Genomic DNA, 26,696 nt, shown 5'->3' on the forward strand with positions numbered 1-26,696 from the left:
TTAAATGTTCTTTTGCAGGCGTTGCTAACTGCACTGTGCTTGAATCTGAATTCTAGACAAGGATGTACAGCTTCATCATCATTAAAAACAAAAGAAAACATGAAGAATGGCAAATGAAAAATGTGTGTGTGTCTTTGTGCAGCTACATATTTGTAGAAACTGTATAGTAACAATTTCTACAAAATGGCATCTATTCCTTTATTATCACAGAGTAAGGCAGACAAAAGTACATGATGGTTCAGTTGAGGATTTTTCCCCCCCATTCTTATAGTACAACAATTGCAAATGTCTCATTAAAAGGGCGTTAAAAGCACAAGGAATTTTTTTCCATCAGTTTTTTTTTTTTTTTTTACTTAATGACAACCATAGTTCCGTAATTATTTTTCACAAAAAAAACATAATTCTCAAATCAGTATCTTTATAAAAGAATACTTGTATAAATTCAGTTATTACCCTATAGAGATGTTTTGATGAAAGAAAAATAATTTATTGTGTTACAGTTTACACACAATTATTTTACAACTCACCCCCCAAAAATAGGACCTTTTGCCATTACTTTTTTTTTTAACAGTTACATTTTCCAAAATAAATACACAATTTTCAGAATATCCATTATCACATTGCGAAAAATACAATTGTCATAAGACTGTTCTGTTAATGTCTTCCATAATTTTTATTCTCACTTTTTTTTTTTAAGTCTTGTGATATTTAGTTTTTTGTCCCCCCCACCCCCGCCCCCCGCCATTTGGCCCCAGTATTCCTCTATCATCAAATGAAATAAACTAATGTTACTTTTAAAAATACTTAGCTATAGTTACTCATTACTTGCTTGAAAAGGTAACTGAAATTGAATTACTTCTTAATAAAAGTAACTCGTTACCAGGCAAAGTAACTATTTTCACTTTTTTTTTTTGAAACGTTTTATCTAAAAAAAAAAAAATCATTTTTAATTATTTTTAAATATTATTATTATTGTTACTATATTTTTAAGGGAATTCAAATTATGTCCAGCCTATATAGGGTGTTTATTGTTGTGAATATTTATGTTACACAAATGCCTCACTCCATAATGACATATATAATAATAATAATAATTCATTAAATTTGGAGTGGTGATATATGTTCTACCCATGCTAATAAAAAAAAAAATACTGGATATAGAGTGATTTGTGGCACATATGTCATCTATAGGTAATCTGTCACATTTCACATACAATAACGATAACGGTAGTTAGAATAGTCCGCTAATGAAAAACAAAAAAAAATACAGTAACCTCACGCCATTAGTTTAAACGCCGTTATTCCCAACACTGGAACTAACTGACTGAGAATAACATTTGAGTGGTTGAAAATAAGGACACGAGCTGAAAAGTTGCATAGTAACTGCAAATAAGGACAACACGCGGCAGCACATTTCAGTACAAAATATTCTATTTACAATCGCTGCAAAACGTATTTCAGGAGCAAAATATGAAACACAAAATACCAAAGTGCAGTAAAAAAAATAATACATCTTTGTGTTCCACTTGTTAAAGCTCAAGTCCCAGAGTGGAATCTCAGTCTTTCCATGTAGAATAGTTCCATCCCAGCTTCCAAACAAACTTCCACTTGAGTAAGGCGGGGGGCGCTATAACGAGTTTTCATGCGTTGAGCTTCCCGTGCTGTTCCACAGAGCAAGATGTGGCGGTCCTCCTGAGGATACACACACACACACACACGTGTGAGGATGTGTGTTGCACATTTGGAGAAAATGACCTTGGGTACGAATGGAGCTGACCTTCCTGACAAGAGAATCCGATCCACATGTGCGTGCAGCTGCAGCGGCCGTTGATCGGGTCGCAGCGGGCGTCGTGCTGGCATTCGCAGATCTGCGTGCAATCGGGCCCGAAGCGATCCTCTCGGCACTCTGTCACGAGTTCAGAACTCACTCAGAACCAGTCAACTTGTTCTTCCGGATGTTTGTGGATATTGTCGTTCATGCAGGTTATTTTATTGGCAGGTCAGTGATGCGATCGCATCCGGACTGTTCTGGTTTGCCTTTCATCCAAGCAGGTTGCATCTTTTCTGTATGTTCATTTACTTCATCGAAGGCTGGAAAGGGTTAATATTTTGTTGAATCTAAATTTGATATAATTCGTTCACTATTCATGTTTGAAGAAAGTTACTCAAAACAGGAGAAAAAGCTAATGTTTTTAAAAAATACTTAAAAATATTTAATAAGGAAAATTATTTACCAGTACTTTTGAATATTTCCCACGTTCAAATGTTTTATTTTTAAGGTTTTTTTTCTTCTTCTTTTTTTTTAACTCATAATCATTATCCAGGGACACTCACATATTCACAGATTTTTTTCAATTAAGTTTCCCCCAGTTTTTCATGGAAAACTCATATTAAATGTTTATCAACGTTTTTATTTTTTTTAAAGGGCATTTCAATGGGTGACAATTATCCTCGGATTCCACTTTTTAAAATGACTTATTATTATTATTATTATTATTGAATGTTTGAAAATAACTACAACTGAAAATAATATATATATATATATTAAATTGGGAAATAAAAATAATTGAGTTGTGTATATATATAATACATATATACAGTATATATTTTAAACTCTTTTTATATCAATTTTTTTTTTTATTCATAAAAAAAAAAAAATCTACCCAGAAATGCTTACTACAATGAAAATTGTAGGCAGCAGTTTTGGTAATGTTTTTTTTTCTTTTTTCTTCACAAAACCAAATCTTATCATCTTCAACTATAAGAAGTGAAAATATATGTTTTTAAATTGTTTGTTTGCCTTTGTAAAATAACTACTCATAAAAAAAAGAAATACTGCTTTTACACTGCATAAATATAAAAACAATACTAATTTGAAAAAAATAATTAAATTAGGATCTGAACAGAAAATACAAACATTGTAATTTTTGGGGTGAGGAGGCTTTTGGGAAAAATATATTTTTCATATTATTTAAAAAAATATATATATATATAATACAAAGAGCTAATGAATGAAAATTAAAGCAGTGCCCTTAAGAGAATCAAACAAGTGTGATCTCACCCAGGTCACATCTGCGTCCGGTCCTTCCGGCCGCGCACCGACACCGTCCTGTGACGGGGTGACACGGTGCGTTGCCCTCGCAGTCGCACGCGTTAGCACAGCTGCTCCCGTACACGCCTCCCTCACACACTGACCACAAACAGTCACCACGTGGATGATCCACAAGAGGGCAGCTCTTAACTTGCGTTGTGTGACGAGCCTCACCTTTTTGGCAGCGATCGCCATGACGCCCTGCGGGACAAACACACTGACCGGTCGCCGGCTGGCAGGAAGCTCCGGCCTCGCAGTCGCACCGCAGTTGACACAGCGCCCCGTACAGGCCCGACGGACAAACTGAGGAATACAACATAGGACGCAAAAAGCTGACAAAGCTGCGTCATTTACGATGGAGTTCAACCACAAAATGTTGTCTCAATATTATTGCAGCTTACTGTCGTTGTGAAACTCTTCTTTGTTTGTGTGCATGTCTGAATTATACTGCCCCCTGGTGGGCTGTATGCGAATAGCAAAAATCTTCTTTTTTTTTTTTTTTTTTTTTTTTTTCAGGAGAGCTCAGTATTGTTCATTCGATTTGACATCATCATTGCTCTCCTTTTTTAAAAAAAAAACAAATAAATTAAAAAAAAATTATAATTTTTTTTTTAAATATATATACATATACACATATATATATATATATATATATATATTATTTTATTTTTTTTGTATGTGGGTGAGTATGTGTATGTGCGTGTGTGTGTGTGTGTGTGCGTGCGTGCGAGCGTGTGTGTATTCATCAGTTCACCTAAAGCCCATTAAAAAAAATCCCATACTAATAATATAATATAATAATAAATTGCCAAATGCAGAAACATCAATGTAAGTTATCACGATGTAGTGGCTCTCGCTAACAGACAGAATTAAGTAACCAGAATTAGGTTAAAAAATTCTATATACGTAGACCATGTTTCTATAAATTTTGATATTTGGTTTTTATTTGAGGCAGATATTTTTTCCATTAAAATGTGATTTATGAGGAGGTTAGACCATTGGTCGATATTCAGAGTTTGTTTATTTTTCCAGTTAACAAGAATTGTTTTTTTAGCGATAGTAAGGGCTACAAGTGTAGATTGAAAAAAAAATATATATATATATATGCTTCTAATTTACCTTTATAAGTACATTTAAAAAAAAAAAAAAGGGGGGGGGGGGGAATTGAGTTGGAATTGAGTTATGTTATGTGCTAGCTCGAATAGGGACCTGCTAGCATCTGCAGTTTAGTAGAGGAGTGTTGTATTATTGTGTTGTTTTCTCACCGTGTTCACACGCATGCCCGTAGTATCCCGGCGCACAGTGACAGGCGCCGCTCACTCTGTCACACGTGCCGTTATTTTGGCACTCGCACGTCTGCTGGCAGTCGGCGCCATACGTACCCGCCGGGCATGCTGGGACGCAAGAAAAACAGAAGAAGAAGGAGTGGTCATCACGCGAGGGCTCCTTCTAGATTATTTGGGAGTTTTTGTTTTTACCGAGGTCGCAGCGTCGTCCGGTCCATCCCAGGCCGCAGGCGCACTTGCCCGTCACTGGGTGGCACGCGGCACCGTTGCTGCAATTGCAACGGCTCACGCAGTCGGAGCCGAACCAGCCCGGAGGACAATCTAACCCGTAAAACGGACACGTACACGTTGTGGATGAAGTTTACCACATTGAACAGGCTTTTTCATCCATTGTTTTTGTTGTAAATATTTAGCAACTTTGTAAAAATAATAATAATAATGATTTCCCTTTTGTGCTATTTTTGTTATCTCTGTAAGACTATATTTTTGTCATAAATTATAAAATACCTTTAAATAAATAAAAAATACAATAATACCCAATATGTCACTGTTTTTACAGAGACCAAAAGTTAAAATACAAATATTTATTTTTACAAATTTATGACAAAAATAAATATTTGTATTTTAACTTTTGGTCTCTGTAAAAAAACAGTGATATATTGGGTATTATTGTATTTTTTTTATTTAAAGGTATTTTATAATAATGCTTGTTTAGTTTTTTTAAATCAATTTCACGTGACATTAATTGTTATTGTTTTGCTAATATTCCAATTTTCATTTAATTGAATTTTTTATTTATTTTTGTGTAAGGATGGTTTTGGGTTTTTTTTTTAAATAATTTTTCCAATTTTAATTTTTTTTTAATGACAGAAAACTAATATTTAGAAATACAACAGAGTTTTTTTTCAGAAAATAAAAAAATACACAAAAACCAAAGCTACCCAAAAAAAAAATTCCGTTTTTTTTTCCAAATAAATGCAATACACTTCCGTAGTGTTTGAATCATGCTTTACAAATAAAGCTGTTTTTAACCTTTTTTGCTTTTTTTTTTTTATTATACATTGCTTTATGTTTTCAAAATCTTTGTTTAAATTATTTATGTTCTGCATTATAAAAACAAGCAGGTTTCATTTATATATATATATATATATATATATATATATATCATTAAATCTTATCTAAAGCTTTATTTCAAAATGCATCTACTCAAAAATTTGTGTTTAAAAATAATTTTTTTGTAAATTTTTTTTTTATATATATATAAATATTCGGGGTACTCACCGTGTGCGCAGTGCTCTCCTCTCCCTCCAGGCGGGCACACGCAGCGACCGGTTACCGGGTGGTTCCTCGCTCCGTCTCCACAAAGGGCCACCTGAGCGCAGTCGGCTCCGTAGCGGCCGTCGGGACACGCTATTGTCATGGCAACCAAGCATAAGTTACATGCCGCCTCTTCATCACGAAACACCTGTTGTAGTATTACTCTTGTTTCGTTCTTTCAGGACTCACTGATGTTGCAGCGAGCGCCGATAAATCCTGCGGGACATTCGCAGGCGCCGCTGGACGGCACGCACACGCCGCCGTTTTCACACTCGCACTCCCGCTCGCAGTTTGGACCGTAACGACCCGCTCCACATGCTGAACACACAAAAACAGATTACATACATATATATATATATGTCTTGAGATATAAAATGAGAAAAAGAGTACTTTATAAAAACATAAAAAAAAAAGGATTCAAATAGTTTGAAATCAACTGGTGTATTACGTGCCTTGGCCACCAGGGGGGTGTATAATACTTACAAACGTATATAAATGAACTCTTCTAAATTCAGAAATCTGCAGTAACATTAGCCTAACGTTGATTTTCATGAGATTTACTTTGGTCACATTTGGGCCCGTGGAAGCCCGGAGCACAGTAGCACGATCCCGACACCGGGTGGCACAGTTGGTTGGTTTGGGAGCACTGGCAAACCTCATTGCAGTTGGGGCCGAAGGTTCCAGGGAGGCAAGCTGACATCAGAGAGAAAAAAGCCACAGGTTGCCATGTACGAGTGTTTGTTCAGTGCGGCCTCCCGGCGAAGCTGATGATGAGAACTCACTTTGCTCGCAGCCGTTGCCGGTGAGTCCCGCCCGGCAGCCGCACTCCCCCGACACGTGATGGCAGGAAGTGCCCGGAGAACATCTGCAGCGCCGCGTGCAGCCCGGCCCAAAAGAACCTGGCAGACAGACTGCAAAAAAAAACAACATTGTTAGCAGATTAAGGTTGTTGTTTTTTTCTAATGTAACACAAAGGCCTATAAATTAAAATGTCATTTTCCATACTAAAAAGAAAGCGTTTAAACGAAAAATATGAAAATGAAGAAATATGAGGTTCGCTCATTGTTAATGTACTTAATGCATTATTTTCAACTATTAAAGTAAATTAAAAAATACCTTTTTACTCATTTTTCTTAATAAAAAACAAATAAAACCATAAAATAAAAAATGATCATTATTATTATTAGTAGTAGTATTAATAATAGTAGTATTTTAAACCATTTTTATTACATTTGCCTCAGAGTAAAAACATAAAAAGTTAAAATTTAAATACATAATGCAGCTTTCCCATTTTTTTAAAGAATTACCTTTACTTTATAGGTAAAATAATAACAAAAATATTAATAAAATACTGTATGTTCATTTATTTTCTAAATAAAATGTTTAAACCTCTAAAAATACTGTCTTTTTTATTTATTTATTTTTTTACTGTATTATGAAATAAAAGTTATTTTTTGTTTTTTTTATAAAAGGGAAATGCAGTGGACATAAAAGTAAGTGTTGGCTTCTGCTAAGGAAGTGAAAAAGAGTCAGGAAAAGCCTACTAGAACAGTTTAACTTTATCTGGGGTTAACCCAAAGCACTTTTGAGTTTGAATTTTATTGGTTAATTTTGAACACATTAATTATTTTTGTCATTTTTTGCGTTAATTTTAAAGGCACACATTTTGAAATGGGGATGTGCAGCCACATACACCCAATTATGGGAGGGTGTGCACACTTGTGCAATCATTTTGTCCCAGTTTTTACTTACACTTATGAAAAGTTTTTTAAATTATAATTTTTTTCAAATGAGTTGTACTGGTTACAAATCAAATTATTGTAATGATTTATTTCAAACTCATTTTTGAACAGGGGTGTGTAGACTTTTTCTATCCACCGTCATTGAAAAAAAATCGCAATCATGCATATTTGTCACGTCTTGTGAGATTTCTCCATGTGCAGTACCTTTGTCACAGTGTTTTCCTCTCCACCCGGGTGGGCACTGACAGTCGCCCGTCACGTGGTGGCACGACGCCCCGCGTCCACACTGACACCTTTCCTCGCACCCGAGCCCAAATGTGCCCGGCTCGCATGCTGGAAGTGCAAATGACAGTCACAAAAGACACAAAGGCAAAAAAAAGTGTTGTCTGGTCGGACGTTCACGTTTGTGGCAGCGTTCTCCCGTCCATCCGCCGGCGCAGTTGCAGCGTCCCGTCCGTCCGTCACACCGGCCGCCGTTCTCACACTCACACTCGCGCTGGCAGTCGGACCCGAAGCGTCCCGCCGCGCACTCTGTGAAGAGAAACACGACGGCCAAGATGATGATGACAAAGCACAGGCAGCATTTTGCTGCTGACGGCTGCAAAATGTTCCCAGAGAGGAATTTGCATTTGGACTGAGCGCGGAGAACTTTCTGGAATATCAACACGCAGCAGCTGAGGATGGAAGGTAAGATAAGAGAAGCGAACACACATGCTGTTACATACAAAAGTCGCATGTGATTCTTATTGATTTATTTGTTTATTTATGATTGATCCACAAGGCTACCTGAGGTCATTGTTTTAAATATCTCTTTATTTGCTATTTTCATTTATATTGATGTTTTTTAAAGCTAACTTTTGATCTTATTTATCGTTTGTTTTTGGAAATATTTTTATTTTTTGCATTATTAATTTGTTGGTGTGCGTCGCTCATTCATTTCAGTTGAATGTGTGTGCGTGACGTCAGTATGTTAAAGTTCCAATGTGTGTGCGTGAATGTGCATGTTTCTTAAAGGGACAGTAAGATACTTTTAGTTTATGTTGATTATGGTTAACTTCCACATTTCTTGACCGATTCCAGTCGTTTAAATTTTAAACTGTTCAGCTCATTTCCATTTTTTTTTAAATACATTTTCAAAAAAAACACATTATTATTATTTTTTTTAATTAATTTTTTTTTTATTAAATGGAATGGACTGCTATTTAAATACTGCTTTTTTACAAGTGCTACTACTATACTACTACTACTATTGCTACAAGTACTACATACATGCAAACGGTTCAGTTCATGTGTCTTTCCACCTTGCAAGAGTCAGCAGTCCCATTCAAAATTTCCGCGGGAATTTTTCTAGTTTGTTTATTGTTATTTTTGTTGTGAATTTATTTTTACTTTAGTTTTAAATATATTATTGCATTATTTTTTATACACTTTATTTTTTTCTGTTTAACTTTTTAGTTTTTAAATATCTATTTTTTATTACATTCATTTTTTTAATTCATTTGTTGTGTTATTATTTCATTATTGATTGTTTAATTTTATCTGTTTTTAATTTAGTTTTAAATATTTTAACTTTTTAGTTTTATATGTTAAATATGTTATTCTTTTATTCATTTTTTTCATTAATTTCTTTTAATTTTATTTTTGAAGTCATTTATTAATAGTATTTTTATTTCATTAATGATTTTTTTTAACCGTTATTTGGAATATCTTTGATTTTCTTAATGAATTATTATTCTTATTTTAATATTCTCTTCATTTATTTTGGCTTTCAATTGATTTCTGTCATAGAAATGAGCCTTTTCTAAAAAGAATCCTATTGACTTTCAGTTATATGGAAGTCAAGCCTTCTCAAGGTTAACTTGTTTTTCAAACTTTTATGCCACTCACTAAGCTTAAAACATAATTCTGTAGGCTAAATGAAAATTTGATGATGGCCACAGTTTGACCCTAAAAACAAGATGAATTTGCTTGACATGATTTCCTATTGGAAAAACTGCCTTGTCATTTCCACTGTATTATTTTGGACCACCCCCAACATGCTGCATACGTTCCAACTAAATAGGCAGCAAGCGATATTAAAAAGCGTAATAAGCAACAACTGCTCGTAAATTTTAACTGCGCAAGAACACACACGGATTGAAGTAATGAGCTGAGCCGGAGGAGGCGAAGAGCAAGCACACTTGTTGGATGTCAAAAGTTCATCCAGTGGACGGGATGATGGCCAAAACATCCCCAAATAAAATGGAAATAAATCTCACATCTATTTGGAGACTTCCTCTTACCCATTTCACAGGCGGTTCCGGTCCAGCCGCTGGAACAAGAACACTTTCCGCTGCTTTTATCGCACGTTCCTCCGTTCTGACACAAGCAGCGGTGCCGACAGTCGGCGCCGTAGAACCCCGCCGGGCATTCTGGGAAGAAAGCACCCAGCTGTTACTGAACCGCAGTTGTGGGAAGCAAAAATGCTTCTTCTAACATGAAAGCTAACGCTAAAGCTACAGACGCAGGCATCATGCTGGTCGTCACTTTTGCGCCCACACCTTGTGCACAGTCGGGTCCGCTCCAGCCCGGCGTGCACGAGCACAGCCCGCTGGACGGGTGGCAGACGCCATCGTTACGGCAACCGCAGGTCAGGTTACAGCCGTTGCCATAGAAACCGTTTGGGCAAGCTGCCAATGAGAAGGAGGAAGATGGTTACCTCCTCATCAACTCAAAAGTAACAAGTCCAATTTAGTAAGTGACACACATGATGTGATTGGATGGATTTGCACAAAAGCACTAGCTTTTATTGTTCCACATTTTCTTAAGTTCCAGCCATGAAAATATTTTTTTGCATCGAAATGCTACACAAAATACCACAGCATGTAAACGTTTTTTTTTCTCCCACATTTGATGGTACAGACAGACCCAAAAATTAATAATAATAATGTTTTATCTCAAAATTCTGCCCACACATTACCTTATAGCTGCAAAGTAAGAAAGATTTTAAAAAAAAGCATTCACTTCCTTTATAATTTTTGTTTTTTATTTGTTTTGCAATTTATTTCACATTTATTTAAAAAAACAACAACACTTTTACACATTGAAATGTTTACAACCCATTTGAAAATTGATAACATTCATATTTTCCCTCAACATACCACAAAAATACACCAAACCAGTGAAGTAGAATTTATTATTATTATTATTTTCCCCCAAATTTATGTCAAAATAAACTGCAAATCGGAAAATCTTAACCAATACGCAATTTTTTGCAATTTTTTGCAATTTTTTGCAATTTTTTGCAATTCTTTGCAATTTTTTGCAATTTTTTGCAATTTTTTGCAATTTTTTGCAATTTTTTCTTTTTTTTTAAGACTACCACAAAAATACACCATACCAGTGAAGTTTAGTTGTTTTTTGTTTTTTTAAATGTATGTCAAAACACTGCAAATCGGAATATCTTAACCAATAAAAAATTTGGGAATAACATTTTACTGTTCGTTTTTTTTTTTTGCAATTTTTTTACGACTACCACAAAAATACACCATGCCAGCGAAGACGTTTTTTTTTTTTTTATGTCAAAACAAAACACTGCAAATCGGAAAATCTTAACTAATAGTCAAAACTTTTATAATTCATAGAACATTTTTGGAACGTTTTTTTTTGTGGTATTTTTTTGCAATATTTTTTAAGACTAAAATGTGGGATGCTGAAAAAACATTCACCAGAGTCTTCACTTCATCTTTTTATGTTACAGTTGTATACCAAAGTTGATTGAACTACTATTTTCTCTCTAATAGAGGCTACTACACTAAATACCAGATAGCAACAAAGTCAAAACACATTTTAGCTGTTTAAAAAACAAAAAAAGGAATGTAAAAAATAAAGGACTGTAGTTCCATTTTTTTTTTTTTTTTTTTTTTTTTAAACCTATTCACCTTGCATCACTTTTTCCACCGCATTTTGTTACATGTGTGCATGTTACTTGTCTTCACTCACTTTGGTTGCAAAACGGTCCAATCCAGCCACTGGGACACGAACAAAGCCCGCTGACCGCGTCGCAGCTCCCACCGTTATAACACGCGCATTTCTTCTGACAGTCCAGTCCAAAGAAACCCTGAGGACACGCTGAGACATATCATGATTGACACGTCCGCTCTACACACGTCAAGGAGTAAATCAGCGAGACGTGAGTCTCTTACGCTTTTGGCAGAAGGTTCCGGTCCATCCCACCCGGCAGGTGCAAGCGCCGCTCACGTGGTCACACGACGCCTGATTGTCGCACTGGCATCGCTGACGACAAGCCAGACCAAACTTTCCCGCTGGACATTCTGACAAATAAACGACACAAATTGATTAGCATTTAACACATGTTCTATAGAGTTTTATGAATGGTTAATTTAATACTCAGTATGTTAGTAGTCAGGTTGCCATCCAATTGTTTGGAATTTTTTAAGCAAATTTACTGAAAATGCGCAAAACGAACATGCAACTTATGCCCGTTTTGGGAATATTGAGAGGGGACTCCGCCGCTGTAGGTGGCGGTATACACCATATGGATGTGATCCACTAGTAATTTAAAAGAAGAAGAAGAAGAAGACCAGGAAGCAACTGCGCTGTGCGATGACATCGTATGAGTTTGCTTTTGTAATTCTTAGAGTAGATGGAAACCCAATTAATGATGCAATTAATAAGACAGATATGGTTGTGGAATTGTATAAAGTAAGTTCATCTTTAGTACTGCGCAAGGAACTTGTTTATAACCTACGGCAAAATGCAAAACATAAATACGGACCAGGATTATAATAGTTTTAGGTTTTATAGTTAGTTTTCATTTCATTTTGACTTTTGTTTTTTTAATTCAGTTAGTTTGAATTACTTTTTAGAGCGGGGTTTATTCTTTCTTCTTTTTAATTCATTTTTACTTTTCAGAAAATGTTTTGTTTGAGTTTAGCTTTAGTATTAGTTTTAATATTAGTGGGGGGAGGGCGGCGGGGTTCCCCAAAATATGGAGTATTTGTCAAGTGCAAGATAAAAAATGTTAAAAAAATAAAAAATAAAATTAAAAAATTTTTTTTTTTTTTAAAAGAGGTCACAAATCATTGTATAATAAAGACCTTTTATTATTATTATTTTTTTAAAGATCACAAATTATTGTATAATAAAGACCCCAAAAGCTGATATTGACAAAGATGAAAATGAAGGACATTTTTTATATGATTATATTTAGTTTGAGTTAATTTTATAAACATGAGATGTAGTTTTGGTTAATTTTTTTTTAAGCATTTACGTTTTTATTTTATTTGGTTAACTAAAACATTCTTCAATTCAGCTTTAGTTATTTTTCTTAGTTTCTGTTAACTATAATAACCTTGATGCGCACATACATGCAAGATTGTGCAGCCACCAAAACACAAGAACATATAACGATTTAAGATGTTTGAAGGATTGCTGGCTGACTCCAAATTAAATTGCATCACAATAATGACCAGAGAGAAGACTGTTAATGTGCCTCTGTAGGTGCTGATGTTTTGGTTCGCAACAGGTTTAACTGGACTTCAAGTCTAACAATGTTCCTGCTGGCACATACTCTCATGGCACCGAATCCCGGTGTAGCCAGCCTGGCAGTTGCACCGGCCCGTCACCGCGTCACAGCTGCCGTCTCCGCCATTTTGACAGTAGCAGCTCTCGGCGCAGTCCGCCCCCCAGTGGCCCGTGTCGCACGCTGGCACAACAGAATATCGGTGTCATTGGTTGGATTTTTATGGTTTGGTTGAGGGGGCGCTACCTTTCCTGCAGGTAAGGCCAGTCCAGCCGGGAGCACAGACGCACCGCCCGCTCGCCGCGTCGCAACCAGCGTTGTTCTCGCACGCGCATTTCATCTGGCAACCCGGACCAAAATGGCCGCTTGGGCACGCTGAGGGGAGAACATCACAATGTGCGGGTCACATGATAGCTTCGTTGGAGTGGATGTTGCTTGCTGTGATATTCTTACAAAATGTAAACGTTTAAGTTTCGTCAGCTACATAAACAGCCTTTCAGCCAATATGAATATTATATTCAGTAATTGATATAAAAATGATATATAATTGAATGTAAAGTTAACTGATTTTGGGGGGGATTCAGAAAACATAGACATGCTTACTAAATAACCTTAAATAATTATGATTTCAATTACATTCTTTTGTTTTACATATTTTCAAAAATGTTGACTATTATTTTATATTGTAACATAGTTTTTTATTATTAAAAATTGTAAATGCCCAGAAAAATATTCTGCTGAAATAAATACTGTTTTGAAAAATACTTTGAAAAAACGGTTTTATTATTTTCTTGCATAAAAAATAAATCAATGTCTTATTTTATTGTGCAAATCTAATTAATTAGTATAATTAATAATTATCTACAATTTGGCATACAATGTGACAATATATTGTGTGTTGATTAATATATGGAAAACCCACAAAAGTTCAAAAATATATTTATATTCAGGGATTTATTTTTACATTATTGTTTTTACCAAATACAGGCAAATAAACTGTCAAGATTTTTAATGACTTAAAGCAGGGGTGTCAAAATCATTTTAAATCATGGCCGAATTTTACCTAAATTTGATCTCAAGTGGGCCGGACTAGTATTTCCATGACTTAATAATCAAAACATTTCCTTTTTTTTTAAGTGTAAATAATTTCAAGTACATTTTGAAAATATCTCCATTTATTATTATGATATTATAGCATAATCTGAAAATTTGTATCAAAAATGAGCACAAAAGCTTTGCATCCAATCCTGAGTAACAGACAAAATCATATAATATCATTTAAGTGGCCTTCAGTGCGCCCTCCAGTGGACAAAATTAGCAACAACCGTTAATTTTAGTGAAAGACTGCAGTTATGTTCTGTCTTTATGGGCCAGATTGGACTCCCTGACGGGCCAGCTCTGGCCCACGGGCCATATGTTTGACACCTTCCATTTTAAAGGGTTCAAGCAAAAATCTTGGAAATTTTGTGCTGTAACCTGTTAATAAATACAAAGGGTAATTTGCTGTTCTGTATTTTTATTGTATTTTTTTGCATTTTCATGAGTGTTGCGTTGCGAATGGTACGGCACTCACAGTCATGGCAGAGCGTTCCCACGAAGCCGGCGGCACAGTTACACGAGCCGTCGTGTTTGTCGCACACGCCACCATTCTCACAAACGGGGCAGCTTTCTGAACAGCCCGCACCCCAAAAACCCTCCGGGCACGCTGAAAAAAGGATTGTTATGTATTATTCTTGTTTAGAATGTGACATCTTTGTGTTCAATTTGATCGGCTTACCGTTCTCACAATGCGGCCCAGAAATGCCGGCAGGACACCTGCACTGTCCCGACACGTTGTCACAGGGGGCGCCAGTGCAGTTACAAGGATGCACGCAGCCGGGTCCGAAGCTTCCTTCGGGGCAGTCTAACAGACGGAAAACGTTTTTTTTTTTTATTACTCTCGACACTCAAAAATGTGAAGTAACTGCTATTGTACTTGTGCACTTTCCTTGATTATTTGTCTGTCAACACTCAAGTTAAGTTAAAGTTAAAGTTAACTCATTCACTCCCAGCCATTTTTACTGAAGCAACCCCCCTTCGCTCCCATCTGTTTTACTGGATTTTGACAGATTTTGCCAGGGCCACAGAATATTGTGTTCTGTTGCTATAAAGCCTACCAAAAGAAAAATCTTTCTTCAGAAAAATAAATATATTTGTATCTGTTTCCGTTTTGCAGCAATTAGCATTAGAATATAGCTAATTTTCATCATTATTCACAAACCTGTTGAAAACACTGGCAAAAAGAGCTAGTTGCAACATGTCCCTGGTTGATCTCTTATACTCTGTTGCCACCTGCTGGCCGTTTTTTGTAATAACTACCATTGCTTTAAGCGACCTCTTCAGCTCAGAAGCTGCATCAAAGCTTTCTGTATACTCTAGCATAGAAAAAAAATAAAAATGAAAAAAAAACGTATTAATACGTTTTTGGGAGTGAATGACAAAGTATTAAAAAACGTATTTATAAGTTTTGGGGTTTAAATTAGTTAATTGTGTGGACCCACCTTGTTCACAGCTGTCGCCATGACGACCTGGCGGGCACTTTCGTTGGCACTCCCCGCTCACGTGGTCACATGACACCCCGGCCGGGCATGCACACTTGTTCTCGCAACCGCCGCCGTACATTCCCGGGCTGCATTCTGCAGTCGGGGAAAAGAAACACAGCTGCTCACATGAGGAGGCAAATACAGTAGCGACATGTTTTTCTTCATCAAAGCGCTCACCTTCCTTGCAGGCGTTGCCACGGTAACCGGGTTTGCACACACACGTGCCGTAACGACGGTGACACTCCACAGTGTTGCGTTGGATGCACTGACATTCCTCGGAGCAGCCGGCACCGAAAGTCCACTTTGGACAAGCTGGAGGAAGAAGATCAAAATCAAAATGGTGTATTCTAAATATAGTTGTCAGCTTAAGTTGGTTTTACGGAGGTGGCAGAAGCGTCCGTAGAGTCCGGCGTCACACAGGCAGGCTCCATAAGTGCGATGACAGCGTCCGTTATTGGCGCAATGACATTTTTTACGGCACTGTTTGCCGTAGAAGCCCTTGGGACAGCCTGCACACAGAAACAAAATCATTGAATTGTGTTTTGCTGTAGGGGCGGATTAACAAAGGTACAACTCACCATCTTGGCACAGTTCGCCACCGACGCCCGGCGGGCAGCGACAGCTCCCGGTGATGGGATCGCAGCTGGCGCCGTTCTTACACTTACAGGGGAAGGAGCAGTTTTGACCAAAATAGTCTTCGGGGCACGCTGTGGGAGGGAAAAGACATCAGAGAACTCATTCACTCTCATTTGCCATTTTCACTGAAGCAACCCCCTTCGCTCCCGGATGTTTTACTGGATTTCGACTGATTTTGCAAGGCCAACAGAATATTGTTTTTTATTGCTATAAAAAACATGGAACATACTAAAAGAAAGATTAGAGCCTCTTCTTTCTTCAGGAAAAAAAAAAGTATCTGTGTCTGTTTCCGTTTTGCAGCAATTAGCATTAGAATATAGCTAAGTTTCATCAATAATTATATTCCTGGTGACAACACGAGCAAAAAGAGCTTGTTGCAACTTGCCCCTGGCTGATCTCTTATACTCTGCTGCCACCTGCAGGCCGTTTTTTTAAAAAAAACTACAATTGCTTTAAGCCACCTCTTCATGTCAGAGGCTGCATTAAAGCCTTCTGCATGCTCTTGCCTAAAATAAAAAACAACAATATTAAAAATGTATAAATACGTTTTTGGGAGTTAATGTATTAAAATAGTAAGTATTAAAAAACGTGTTTGAATGAGTTAATAGTGGGAAATGTTCTTTCTGATTTTTGGAAATACTAATATATTTGATATGTTTATTATGATATTTTATAAATGTATGAATTTAAAGCATTGTGACCGGATGTATCAAATATGACACAAATCAAAAGTCATATGTAGAAGTTGATTTGCATTTTTTTTTATCTATTTACAAAGAATCAGAATTTTCTCTCATATATTTCATGTTTCACGCTTTATAGGGTTAAAACCCCACTATTGATTTCAATCATATACCAAAAAAATATGTTCTATCACATTTTTTACATTTCTTACAAGAGGCTAACATGTTTGGCCGCCATCTTCCTGCTACGAATGTCCAAAGGATGGCCAATGAGCTCGTAGCTGACTCCCGTGGTTCGGGCTCCCGTCGCTTGTCACCTTCTGCTTTGCTCTTGCAAGCTTTTACTACCTTTTTTTTTTTTTACTAGCTTTCTCCCGCTAGCCGCTCTTGTTAGCCACTCCAGCCTATGACTTAGCTAAATCCGACTCGTTCGGTTTTTCGGCGTCGCTCACCGGGCTTCACACCAGTTGCTAAGTAAGTATTTAAGAATAATAAGAATCGGTGGTAGGCTTGCAAAATGTGGTCTCTCTGAGCCACCGCCATGCTATAGCGACATCTAGTGGTCACTTATTACACACTGTCCCTTTAAAGGTCCATTTTTGTTGCAATCATAAGAAAATGCATAATTGTACTCATGAACGTGTGTGTGTGTGTTTTCTCACTCTGGTTGCAGATTATTCCCGTCCACCCGTCAGGACAATCGCAGCCGTTCTTCCCGGCGTTGCACTTTCCTCCGTTGGAGCAGTCGTCACACGTCAGACTGCAGTCGTTTCCGAAAGTGTCGTCCAAACACACTGCAAGACGCCAATTAACGGACTTTAGCGAAGTCGCAACATTTGAACTTCCGCTGACACTTTGGAGATGTTAAACGGCAACACAAAATACAGCCTTTGACTTCCTGCTGCTGCTGCTGTCAGGGCGGGTGAGCGTCAGCATTCCTGCGTGTGAGGTGGCTTACGTGTGAACCGACAGTCCGGGAGCAAAAGGTGCGCTTATTGGACCCCGGTGAGACTTCTTGGAGTCACGTCACCGTTGAACAGATTGTTGAAGTGCCAATAACTGCTCGATAATTGACAATTAGGGGCCCTAATTTGCTGCGCAGCGCAGGTCGAGTGCAACGTGCGGTCTATCTGTGGACGTGGGTGGGGTTTCCTTTCTTTTGTCATTTTCATACGAAATCAGTATTTGCGCCGTTGTGGGAGTGAGCACAACCGACTTGATTTAGATAGAACAGGGTCAGCAACCTTTACTGTCAAAAGAGACATTTTAGGCTAAATAAATTACAAAAAATCTGAACATTTGAACAATGTGATGATGAACGGAACCGTGTGTTGGTGTTAGTCTAATGTACTGAGGGCCCAATAGCTAATTCGAGCTGCACCAGAACACAAAAAATATGCTGCATGCAATTTATTTTCTTCTACTTTTTTGTAAGTTTTCGTACTTCCTTTTTCATGCATTCTTAGACTTTTCTGCCTTTCTGTCAAATTTCTGACATTTTTGGGGCAGTTTTACGGACATATGGTAATTTTCTGCCTCTCTTCTTCCTTTTTTGGACATTTTATGGCTATTTTTAACTTTTTCTGCCTTTTTAGCAATCAATTTGTTGACATTTTTGGGCAATTTTGTTGACATATGGTAATTTTCTTCCTCCTTCTTTTTTTGGACCTTTTATGGCTATTTTTTTTAAAACCCCCTTTTCAGCTTTTTTTGCTATAAATTTTCTGACATTTTTGGCAATTTTGGCGATATTTTATGGTAATGTTTGGGATTTCTTGTTTTGTTTTTGAAAATGTTTTAGTTACTTTTTGAACATTTTCTTTTCTGCCTTTTTAAAAATAAATAATTTAATAAAAATCTCTGACTATTTTGGCAATCTCATGGATATTTTATGGTAATTTTTTCGACCTTCTAAGGCAATTTTAAAGACTTTTTTTAATTTACCTTCCGTCTCTTTTTTCTGTCAACATTTTTAAAAAAATTTGTATTATTAATTTAAAATATTTATTTAATTAGCCCCAGCAGCCCCTTCAAACCCGTATTTTTTTAGGCAAAAAGTATTTTATTTTTTTGCTGATTTGGACTCTTATAGTTTTTAACATGAACATCATGCAAATCAACTTGTTATTGTGATTGGTTAGTTAAGATCCAATCATAAAGTGTTAACATCATCCATGCAAATATGTCACGTCCACTTGGACCGTCTATGGGCCTGAAGGGTTATTTCATGTAAAGAATATTTTATCTGAAAATAAAAAAAATTATATGTAGAAACATATGAATTATTACAAAATTTTTTTAGGTCCACAGGGAGCCACTGGAGGGGGACTAAAGAGCCCCGCAGTCAATGTCGTGAATTAGCAAACAATAACTTGAAGAACACGCACCAAACTTCTCCGCTAGATTACTCTCGGCCCTCAGCTCGCCCTCGTCGTCCTCGTAGTCGTCATAGCGCTCAAGAGGTTGACTGTAGTCCTGCAGCAAGGTGAGCTGGGGGCGAATCGGAGGCAGCTCAGCGGCGCCTCCGCTGTACAAGGCCTCAACTGTGTTGTCCAGAACTGACGGAAGACGAGTTGAGGTCGTGATTAACGTTGGCACTCGTCCATGCGTTGATAGAAAGTACTCACGGATGCAGGAGAAGCGATCCTCGTCCAGACGGAATCCTCGTCGGCAGAAGCACAGGTAGGAACCGGCGTTGTTTTGACACGCGTGATCACAACCGCCGTTAGCTGACAAACACTCGTTGATATCTAAGCAACAAGAGAGGAAACAACACCTTAAAAAGTTGCTCTTTAACTCTTTATATAAATTTGTTTATTTATTCCAGCAACTCATTCACTGCAATAAAATCATAAAAAAAAAAAAAGATTAAAAATTAGGGGCGACAGGCAATACATTTTGTTAAATTGTAATTAACTGCATGACTTCACTTAAATTTTATATCTGTTCTAAATGTACAATAAAAAAAAATTCTAGGTTTTCATACTCTTGTTAACAAAAGTGGAAAAAATGTTAAACTAATAGAAATAGTTCAAATTAATTTTTGACATAAAAAAAAAGATTATTTAAAATTTGGGGCTTCTGGCGATTACAATTTGTAATCGTAATTAATCGCATGACTTTACTAGTTAACTCACGATTAATCACAAATTTTATATCTATTCTAAATTTACAATAATTATTTTTTTTAGGTTTTCATACTTTGTTAGCAAAAGTAGGAAAAAAATGTTAAAATAATAGAAATAGTTCAAATGAAATTTTGAAATTTATGGCCATCAATCGCAGTGAATGAATAAAAACCCCCGAAAAGATTATTAAAAATTTGAGGCGTCAGATAATTACATTTTTTAAATGTAATTAATCGCATAACTTCACAAGTTAACTCACGATCAATTACAAATTTTATATCTGTTCTAAATGTACTTTTTTTTTTTTTTTTGGGGGGGGGGGTGGGGGGGGTTCATACTCTTGTTAACAAAAGTGGAAAAAATGTTAAACTAATATAAATACTTAAAATTTATTTTAGAAATTCATGGCAGTGAATGAATAAAAAAAAAGAAAAGATTATTAAAAATTTGAGGCGTCAGGCAATTAAAATTTTTTAAAGTAATTAATCGCATGACTTCAATAGTTAACTCACGATTAATCACACATTTTATATCTGTTCTAAATGTACAATTAGAAAAAAATCCAGGTTTTCATACTCTTAACAAAAGTGGGAAAATATGTTAAACTCATAGAAATACTTCAAATGAATTTTTGACGTTTATAGCCGTCAATGGCAGTGAATGAGTTAAGTTCACTCAGATCATCTCGCAAGTTCTTGTTAAATAAATATTGTGTCTAGAGTCTCAATCAGCATCGTATGAATGTAAAAGTGAGAAAGACAAAGTGACTTTTTCTTGTGTTTGGTAAACGTGCGGAATCATAAACATACCATCACAGCTGCATCCGTCCGAGCTGAGGCGGTAGCCCGCAGAGCAGTAGCACTCGTAGCCTCCGGGATAGTTGGCGCAGTTCTGCTGGCAGCAGGAGCTCCGCTGGCCACACTCGTCCACGTCTGCCAAATGCAACACAAGCACCCAGACCAAACTTTACGATCTGTTTCCTTGAGGCACTTGAAATAATGCAAATCGCGCAGTTTGAGAAGCCAAATGTGAGTCAAGAGAATGAGTGAGAGCGACTCAAGATTTGAGTTGAGCAGCAATTTTTTTTTTTATCAAACATCTCTAGAACATCTTTATCAATTTTTGGGTGATATCTTACCAACACAGGTTTTAAGGTCATCATGGAGGCGGTAACCTTGGTTACAGATGCAAACCGGGCCGCTGTTGGAATGCTGGCAGTGGTGCGAGCATCCGCCATTGTTGTTCTCGCAGCTGTTCACGATCTCCATCTCGATCCCTTTGAGAAAAAAAAAAGCCAGCGTATTAATATCGCGGTGGTGACTTTTTTCCGTGGGAGATCACGTGACGGCAAAACTCACTGTAGCACTGTTTGCCGTCCGACCCCAGCTCGTAAGCGGCGTTGCAAACGCAGGCGAAGGAGCCCGGCGTGTTGCGGCAGCCGTGAGCGCAGTCGGCCTTTTCCGTCTGACACTCGTCAATATCTGACAAACCGGGAATCGCAAGGAAAAAGTTGACGCCATCGTAGCTAAAGGCGTCTGGTTTTACGGGCGGCGCTTTTACCTTCGCACGTGCGTCCGTCTTCGGCCAGGACGAAGCCCGCCCTGCAGTCGCAGTGCGCGTTGCCGCCGTCGGCCCGACACTGATGCGTGCAGCCTCCGTTGTGCTCGGCGCAGGGATTCTGCACTGTCAAGACACACGGAAGCATTGACATTCAAATGTCATAAGTCTCAATGTAAAGAAACAAGCCCCAGGTCCCAAAAATGCCCACAAACAGAAGTATGAAAAATCACAAATCTGGCACATAATTACTATTGTCATTTGGTGCCATGTAAATTGACTTTACATTTTCTCATAGGCAGTAAAGTGTAGTCACGATGAATTTTTATTTCCGGGTTCGGGGCACTTACATTTGCAATGCTTGCCATCCTCTGTCAGCTCGTAGTTGGGCTTGCAGCGGCACTGGAAGTGAGCGGCAGACTGCTGGATGCAGTACTGCTCACAGCCACCATTGCTGAGGGCGCAAGAGTGCACGGCTATATGACAAAAAAAACAACGACAAAAAAAACCACAGTTCCTAAAATTAGCATACTGACTGAGTCCAGATACAAAAATCCCGCAAGTCGCTGACAACTAAATAGAACAACAACTTCTGTTCAACAAAGATATCTTCGATAGCAGGAATACATACAAACACACACTCTCAAATGTATAACTACAATATAATTCCCCTCTGAGAGAGTTTTGTCCTTGAGTCCCTTATTAACTCATTTTCACTGAAGCAACCAACTTCGCTTTTTTTTTTTTTTTACTTTTATTTATTATATATACAGACGCTCCCCTACTTACGAACATTCGAGTTACGAACAACGGTACATACGAACATGTCTGCGCGCATGTCAAAAAATGTTCGGAAAGAGATGCTGTAAGTTAGATTTTGTATTGCGCACCTTTTTCCGAGTACTGTAGTGCTTCTTTCCGCCGCTAATACCGACGCTTGGCGCTGTGAGAGCTCACCCAGCATTGGAGGCTCAGCAACGTGTCGAGGAGGAGGAAGAAGAAGAAACGCCTGTCGCTCATAGATAAAGCCATCGCACTCTTCGAGCAGCAAGACCCAAATATTGAACGTTGCACAAAGGTTGAAAATCAATTGAATGATGCCATACAGTGCTACCGCATCGTTTATGATGAAAAAAGAAGAAAACTGTGCAATCGTCGTTAGATCGCTTCTTTCGGCCAGTTTCTAGTAAATCCTCCAAGGAAGATACTCATCAACCCTCATCTTCTTCTCCTCGACCCTCAACTTCTTCCTACATTGAAGTTACGGAGGAGGAAGTAACTTTTGAAGCCCATTCCAGCGACGACGAAGAACCTCTCATGATATAAAATCCTCCTCTTCCTCCTCCTCCTCCTCCATCAAATCCTTAAGCATCGAGTACATCTTCCAAAAGTAAGTTAAACTTCATTTTATTTATCTTATTACGTACATGTACATACTGTGTGTGTCTCTCGCTCTCTAACATACGTAGTACAGTACTGTACGTATTCTCTTTAAACATAAATTATAATACAAAATATAGCACTGAAGCAACTTACGAACGAATTCACCTTACGAACGATCGCTCAGAACGTAACTCGTTCGTAAGTTGGGGAGCGTCTGTATATATTTTTTTATTATTTTTTTTTTTTCATTATTTTTTTTTTCATTATTTTTTTTTCATTATTATTTTTTCCCATTTCTATTTATTTTTTGTATTTAATTTAGTTTTTTTTATATCCGTTTTTATTTTCACTTTTATTCATTCATTTTTAATTTTTTTATTTTGGCAGTTTTGGTCCTCCATACCATCAGCGCTACTTAGGCAACAATCAAGTCCAAATCATACTCTGATGAGGTTGCGAACATGAGCAGCTCAATCATCTCGCCAGGCTGGATTCAATCACTTGAGCAAAAACAAGAAGGCAGTCGATGTTTTTGTGCTTCAGTCAGGATCCATCCGTCAAAGGCACAAGACAAACCTCACAAAACTTTCCAGTTTAAACATTTTGCGCGTGTGGCACGGGTCTGACCCCGGCGGTCAGATCCAGAACTGGATAAGATAAGCAAAGCTGCGATCGAATTCATTCAAGGACGTCTTTAGTTGTAGTTTTCCAGCCGCTGGAATGCTTTGCCCTTAAACCAGCCCTGCGTGTGATCGTGCTGTGAGGGGAAAAAAAAAAAAACACACAAAAAGTTCTCCATTTATTTGTGAGCATACTTTGCATTTTTTCCTGAAGGGCATCTGCACAGCTTTACCGCCTCAGTCTGCGAAGTCTCACGGAAGGGCTTCACCTGGGAGGGACGCCACACGCGGACGCTGATTATCGGCGCAATCAGGCTCGCAGGGATAGCGGCGGCGGCGGCTACGGTGCAAATCTACAAACGCTAGCCGAGACCACCGCTGATTGTTGAAGCCCGTTTCCATCAGGAGACAAAGCATATGCTCTAAAAAAGGCTGGGTTCGATCCTAATCAAAGGTGCTCTTCAAGCCAATTTTGTAGCTAACGCCGGCAGATGGATTGCGTCCAGCTGTCATCAGTGAGCAGGAGCGTTTCCCGCCGCTGGATGCCGAAGCGATTCCGACGCTTTCATGCTGTGTGATTTCACGGCCAACGTCTGCTTGAATTCATCTCAAGATCAGCTGCCAACTAATGCAGTTTAGTCGGCGCGATCCGTTCCCAATTTGCAGATTTGATGCCATTGAATGCATCAATGTAAGTTTGTGGGCAGCACGGTGGCATAGTGGTTCGTACGTTTGCATTGGCTTGAATCTCAGCTCAGGCCTGGAGCCTCCATGTTGTGCTAATTGAAGACTAATTGTCCACAGGTGTGATTATGATTGAATGTGTTCTTCGGGTGACTTGCAACCAGTCCAGGTGTAACCTTCTTCCCAGCAAGGCAGTTTTATGGTAACTCGTAGTTTTGAACTCGGGTTTGAAAGCATTTACACTTGGGGCTAACTTAACTTCTGTTGGCAGTTTATTCCATTTGTGTGCAGCAAAACTGCTAAATTGACCCGAGTCTGCTGACAGTTTACATTCCATGGTATTTCTGAATGTAGTCAGGACCAAATCCATTTTTTCCAAACTAACACATTTAACTTTTCATCTCATAATATACATCCATAATAATGTACACTCTAAAATAAACCTACAGCTGTCGCTTTCTGTAGACTTAAAAAGCAGGATTGAAGAGAATTTGACATTCAGAAATTATCAGCAAAAACTAGGCTGTGCTGAAATACTTCCTGTTTTCTTTTTCTTTGTTCATATTTACACTGTCTCAAACTAAATAAGAGTGTTGCCATCTAGTGGCCGACAGTTGAATTACACACACTATAAACGAGAGTTACACCAAAATATGATGTAATGAACAAACAAAAAAAGTCTGTTAAATAGTGCAAACCTGTGACGGAGAGGGGTTTATTGTATTTGGCACATGGTGACTATTATGTATTTATTATTGTTACACTCTAATTTTAATATTTTGTCATTTCCATTTTGAGAAAATCATGCAATGAAGTGGCACGTTATTTTTTTTGTTTTTGTGGCATGGCTATCCATCTTTCACAAAGCCGGAATTGACTTACAGCGCCTTGCAAAAGTATTCATCCCCTTTGAGACTAGAAGTTGTAAAAAGGGGGTTCGACAAAGTATGAATTCAGGGGGTGAATACTTTTGCACACACTACTTTTCTGTTGTTTTTTTTGTTGTAAAAAAAGTTTAAGATATCCACTTTGTGTCTCGTGATGATCGTGTGCTACTTTCAATGAAATATATTTATGTTTGTGGTCGTACCGTGCCAAAATATTCGAAAAACTCAAGGGGGGTGAAAACTTTTACAAGGCACCGTAAGTCTACAAAAAAAAAAAAAAACTTTATTCTGTACCAAATGGAAGGCATTAGAAGACACCAAAGTTGTGATTCAAGAGTGTCATGTACTTACGAAGGCAGGTGCGTCCATCAACATGCAGGCGTGATCCCATCCGGCACTCGCAGTGGGAGGAGCCTCGGGTGTTAATGCATCTGTGCTGGCAGCCGCCATTGTGGACCTGGCATTCATCAATATCTGCGGTGAAGGAGGACGGCGGTGAGTTTTTCGGACGGGATATCAGAAATCAGCGCACTAAAGCCCGCCATTACGGCAAACTCAATTCCGGGTGAGCCGCTGGACGGACGTACGGCTTACGACGGGTTTTGGGAGTTCAGGATGAGCAGGCCAAGTCAAAACGCAACTGCGATGCAAATCAAGCACAACAAATCCCGCCATGTGGTAGCAACTATTATACGGTTACATTCTTTCCCCGTGCGGGTGAAGCCAACACATGAAAGCGTACACATTCTGTTTAGCCACACCAGGATATTGGAAGCAAAATAAAAAGAAGGGATGGAAGTAGCGGTGAGCCAAACATCACCGCAATTAGTTTCCTAAACATGTCTTGAATTAAAGGTCAAAAACTGATGAATTGCTAGTCATATCAGATTAACCTTCAACTCTCCAATATAACTAAAATCAGTGGAAATGGAACTAAACAATGTGACGTGAGATATTACCAGTGAGCAAACGCAGGTAACGCACCGTAAACCACCAAACAGTAGTTGCTCACTCCAGGTGCAAATTTGCAACCACAAACTATGTGGAAAATTCAGTAGTGGAAAGCAATATGACCTTACACATAATTATATTCATTTTTTATTAGTAATCTGGTGTTGATTACCGTCTAGTGCCGTTGTAAAGTGTGTGTGGTGGGGGGGGGGGGGGGGGGGGGGGGGCTGGCTCGAAGACTGTTTTTGTCACACTGTGTGGGACAATGTGGCGAGTGGACGAGAGCATCTGGACCTCATCGAGCGGTTTGCGCTGCACATGTGTCTGTCCTCATGTTCGCACAGTGCACGGGAGGACAGGCTGAGGGCACAACATTAGGTACACCGAGGCATGACGTTTCTCACCTACCGCAAGCCTGCTACTTGACGTTTTTTTTTTGTTTTTTTTGTGTGGAAGGTATCTACTTGTCTAAAGTCTGTGGAAAGTATGTCCGCGTAAAGTCATTCGGTTGTATTGGTAAAGTCATTCGAACGTGTTAGTAAAGTCGTTCGAACGTGTTGGTAAAGTCGTTCGAACGTGTTTATAAAGTCGTTCGAACATATTGGTAAAACGTAGACTAAATGCT

The 26,696-nt window shown here is 38.1% G+C and overlaps 1 protein-coding gene across 2 annotated transcripts in view; it reads right to left on the reverse strand.

Annotated features, from left to right (window-relative positions):
• Positions 1–767: 767 nt before the first annotated feature.
• The window catches only part of megf6b (multiple EGF-like-domains 6b), a 59,439-nt gene continuing 33,510 nt past the window's right edge, over positions 768–26,696 (reverse strand). For both annotated transcript variants that reach the window (XM_077574331.1, XM_077574332.1), the window contains 33 exons: positions 25,472–25,594; positions 21,897–22,022; positions 21,550–21,672; positions 21,348–21,470; positions 21,128–21,265; positions 20,799–20,921; positions 19,489–19,611; positions 19,249–19,419; positions 17,524–17,655; positions 16,121–16,249; positions 15,923–16,051; positions 15,720–15,854; positions 15,501–15,635; positions 14,738–14,863; positions 14,534–14,665; positions 13,207–13,335; positions 13,009–13,143; positions 11,621–11,749; positions 11,418–11,546; positions 9,977–10,105; positions 9,719–9,847; positions 7,839–7,967; positions 7,641–7,769; positions 6,477–6,605; positions 6,256–6,387; positions 5,884–6,012; positions 5,659–5,787; positions 4,570–4,698; positions 4,357–4,485; positions 3,266–3,394; positions 3,062–3,190; positions 1,778–1,906; positions 768–1,692 (listed from right to left, as the gene is read on the reverse strand). In XM_077574331.1, coding sequence (XP_077430457.1) covers positions 1,628–1,692; positions 1,778–1,906; positions 3,062–3,190; positions 3,266–3,394; positions 4,357–4,485; positions 4,570–4,698; positions 5,659–5,787; positions 5,884–6,012; positions 6,256–6,387; positions 6,477–6,605; positions 7,641–7,769; positions 7,839–7,967; positions 9,719–9,847; positions 9,977–10,105; positions 11,418–11,546; positions 11,621–11,749; positions 13,009–13,143; positions 13,207–13,335; positions 14,534–14,665; positions 14,738–14,863; positions 15,501–15,635; positions 15,720–15,854; positions 15,923–16,051; positions 16,121–16,249; positions 17,524–17,655; positions 19,249–19,419; positions 19,489–19,611; positions 20,799–20,921; positions 21,128–21,265; positions 21,348–21,470; positions 21,550–21,672; positions 21,897–22,022; positions 25,472–25,594 — 4,235 coding nt within the window. In that variant the 3' untranslated portion in view covers positions 768–1,627. The remainder of the gene's footprint in view (positions 1,693–1,777; positions 1,907–3,061; positions 3,191–3,265; positions 3,395–4,356; positions 4,486–4,569; positions 4,699–5,658; positions 5,788–5,883; positions 6,013–6,255; positions 6,388–6,476; positions 6,606–7,640; positions 7,770–7,838; positions 7,968–9,718; positions 9,848–9,976; positions 10,106–11,417; positions 11,547–11,620; positions 11,750–13,008; positions 13,144–13,206; positions 13,336–14,533; positions 14,666–14,737; positions 14,864–15,500; positions 15,636–15,719; positions 15,855–15,922; positions 16,052–16,120; positions 16,250–17,523; positions 17,656–19,248; positions 19,420–19,488; positions 19,612–20,798; positions 20,922–21,127; positions 21,266–21,347; positions 21,471–21,549; positions 21,673–21,896; positions 22,023–25,471; positions 25,595–26,696) is intronic.

Source organism: Vanacampus margaritifer, chromosome 8, assembly GCF_051991255.1.
Source record: "Vanacampus margaritifer isolate UIUO_Vmar chromosome 8, RoL_Vmar_1.0, whole genome shotgun sequence".
NCBI classification, from domain to species: Eukaryota; Metazoa; Chordata; class Actinopteri; order Syngnathiformes; family Syngnathidae; genus Vanacampus; species Vanacampus margaritifer.